Source organism: Cynara cardunculus, assembly GCF_001531365.2.
Source record: "Cynara cardunculus var. scolymus isolate 2C chromosome LG 15, CcrdV1, whole genome shotgun sequence".
NCBI classification, from domain to species: Eukaryota; Viridiplantae; Streptophyta; class Magnoliopsida; order Asterales; family Asteraceae; genus Cynara; species Cynara cardunculus.
The window spans coordinates 12817306-12820614 of NC_037542.1; the positions used below are offsets into that span (position 1 = coordinate 12817306).

Sequence of the window (3309 nt, forward strand, 5' to 3'; positions counted from 1 at the left end):
AAGTATCAAAACCCAGAAAATGTAGACGATAAAAGTAGAAAAGCCTAGGCCAATAAACTGTAAAAAAATCCCTTCCAGATCTATGACCTGCTGCTCCTTTTTCTCCTACATCGTCGCTGGGGTCACGAACGAAAAACCCAGAAGCATGGCTTCTCAGCCTGTTGCTTCTTCAGTAGATCTCAGATGCCTTGCAGCCTCAAAATCAACTATTCGGAATACCGGATGGCAAGAAGATCAGGGAGGAAGGTTAGGGACAGAAAAGGCGAAATAAAGGAAAGGTTGAAGGAGAAAAGAAATCTTAAAGGAAGGGATATAAAGGGGAGCCTCTTTCAGTAGTATACGATGGTATGCCTCTTCATTTTTATTCTTGATGTAAATTTGGGAACATTTTATTGCGTTATATAGAAACTACGTACATCATACATTCATATATGTTATGAAATAATTTATTGACGTTGAAGAAATTACACCTTGACACCCCCATGCATGATTAAGACTACATTCTAACGGATTGATTGCTTCAAATGAACACGTCACTTGTCAATAAATGCCATTTGCTCAGGATCCAAGTTTGGTACTTCACACGCATAAACTTCTTCTATTACCTTCTTAGTACTGCCAAGAAGCTCCGCTGCAGCCCGAACACTAGCCTCTCGTTTCTCAATTGCATCTTCCTGGCATTTCATTACTATGACTCGTGGTAAGTTGGTAAAACAAGCAACCGCTATGTCTACAATCATGCTAGATAGCTGGTTAAACAGTTGCTCTCCTCTGTCGTCTTTGATGTCATCAGCGTAGTTAACCATGATTGTTTGCGTCACACGATACATCGAATCAGCAACAACCAACCTGTCACAAGAGCTGTCAAACGGTTCCTGATTGATGTGTTTGTTCATTTCTACTGCAATGTCCTTTGCTGTATCAGCAAACCATTCAAGAATCTCTTTTATATTTTTTTCTTTATAGGCATTTCTTTGGAGCGTGTTCCCCAACCACTTGTAGTTGACTTCAACCTCTTGCCACAACGCCATAGTTGCCTTATGAATTTTTTTATATTCACCTACGTTGTTGAGGCTTTCTTCAACAAGAAGAGTATATGAAAGACTTTCACACACACCTCTAAACAAGTTATCAACACTCTCCTGACTGATGTTTGGAAGTGTAATTGCGATGCATGTTAAGGTTACTATCGGCAAGCTCCAACTGTTGGGAAATGTAACCAAATTCAGACGTTGAATATTCCCACTATCAAATTTCACTACTCCTTCGAATCTCCTACATTGCTCAATCAGCTTCAGAAGATTTGTAGGCAGTTGCTTCTCACCCTTCTGGATTGAGCGATTTGCCGAGTTTGAAAAGCTTTTGAGTGTTCTTCTACCAAGCTCCATCTTGTCTTGAAGTTGCAAAACATAGTATCCATCGTCTCGGCTTGTATCACAATTTGACGCAATACGCGTAAGAAAGAAGTTTGCCTTCAATGACTTGCAGCAATTTACGCAAAACACACCGATAATGACAGTGCCTAGTGGAATGAGTACTATTATTTTGCATGATACCACAATTACCTTCTGACAGATAATGCAAAAGTTTAGAATGAGGTGATACAAATTGTAGACAAGAGCTTTTGATATCCGACCACTTAATGGAAAAGCTAAAGGAATCTGTTTCCACTCCAACAACTTTTGCGTCCAATACTTCTCTACTTCACAGACCTTGGTATGTTTATTAACCCATTCAAGGGACAATTTGAAACTTAAGGCTGCAAAGCATCTGAATAATGGGGCAATGATGCCCACTAAAATTCCAATGGATTGTACTACGACAATCACAACTATCGACCACTCATAATCTGAACCGAAATTTAAATAGGCAGCTTCTCCATAATTATTTACGCAGGTGTACACAAGGAAATAGTAATGCAGGGCTATCGTAGGCACACAAGCTATCCCAACCGCAGAGCATAGTGGAGTGGTAATCATAACAAACTGGGGGCTAGAAGTTCCTGCCATCATCCAATATTTTCTCACATGTTGTATTAGTTCTTCAACCCTCGACAATCTTGTACGTTGTGGACGTACGTCATTTGAAGTTGTGTTTTGTACCCTTTGATACTTAAATTCCAATATCTTTTTTGAGGTTGGAATCGTTAATGCCGAAGATATCATTATTACAAGTAAATAGAGCATTACGCCTATGTAAACATAGTCATCAAAGTACTTAATAACCACACCGGTCTCGATCTGGATTAAAAAATTGACAACGATTGTGATAACGAGAAGGACCATACCTGTAACATTTGCAAGAAGTTCCCTATTGTCCATAGACGCCAGAGAAGGCATCAAATTAGACATCATAGTACACATGAAGGTCATGCTTCCCGTCTTGGCTAATTGGTCCATGGCGCCCGGCATCTGACCACTCAGATCGACAGGGAGCTTCATTGCGATAGTTATGAGGATGATAGTAGTAGTGTTGAGAGTGAAATATTTGGATGGAAACCAGAGTTTTCTATTTCGAAAACCATGGAACAAATCAGCGAGCATGAGAAACATACACAATAATGTTGCTACGGCTATGTAGATCCCGATCCACAACATGGGTTTGCTATAAATCTTCCCACTTTCTAAAGTATTTATCTTTAGGCAGAACCCCAACAACAATCTTCTGTCTCTCTGATCGAGGATGTTATTCGTACAATGGGATGTAGCTGCATCCATCGCCAACACTTTCCAAATTCTGAAACAGTCGTCGGTAGCTGAAGTCATCTTGGAAATCAACTCATATAAAGGGATATGTAATTAATTGTTGTTGAATTTAGCATATGAATGCTTAATATTTATATTGAAGGAAGATTTTAGAATTTATTGTGGCAATTAGTTGTGGTGGTTCAAAAGCCAAAGTTAGATCTGTCGGCTACTATCATATATTATTATAGCCTTAATCATCACTAATAAATAATGAAGGTCTCAAGAACCATGCAGGAAATTGCTCTAAGTTAACAACAAACTCTTCATCATATAATTTGTCTGAAAGAATCAATCAGATATTCTTGTCTGAAAGAATCAATCAAGTCGAAAGGTAAATGTTGCAGGAGTAGCTCAATTAGTTATAGTCTTTTTGCTTTAAGAAATGGAGGTATACTTTATACAAACAGACACAAATCGAGGAGGGTGTCGAAAAGTTGAAATCAACTTATGCAAATAGACACAATTAATGGTTTTTTGCAACACCAACTTTACGTTTATTCAATCAAAGGGTCTTTAGCCTAGCGGTATCGTAGCTTTTGGCCTTCTAGAAGGTCAGGGGTTC

At 38.8% G+C, this 3309-nt stretch overlaps 1 protein-coding gene across 1 annotated transcript; it reads right to left on the minus strand.

Moving 5' to 3' along the window:
* Window positions 1–533: 533 nt before the first annotated feature.
* Window positions 534–2501, minus strand: LOC112528555. The gene is made up of 2 exons (XM_025139578.1): window positions 2288–2501; window positions 534–1522 (listed from the first exon to the last, which is right to left on the minus strand). The coding sequence occupies exons 1-2, from the start codon at window positions 2439–2441 to the stop codon at window positions 534–536; spliced, it is 1143 nt and encodes a 380-aa protein (XP_024995346.1). The 5' UTR covers window positions 2442–2501.
* Window positions 2502–3309: the final 808 nt, after the last annotated feature.

Coding starts and splice junctions, on each gene's coding strand:
- LOC112528555 (XM_025139578.1), bottom strand. CDS start 2,441: ATGAAGCTCCCTGTCGATCTGAGTGGTCAGATGCCGGGCGCCATGGAC. Junction 1,523..2,287: donor ACTTCTTGCAAATGTTACAG/GTATGGTCCTTC, acceptor TCATTCCACTAG/GCACTGTCATTATCGGTGTG.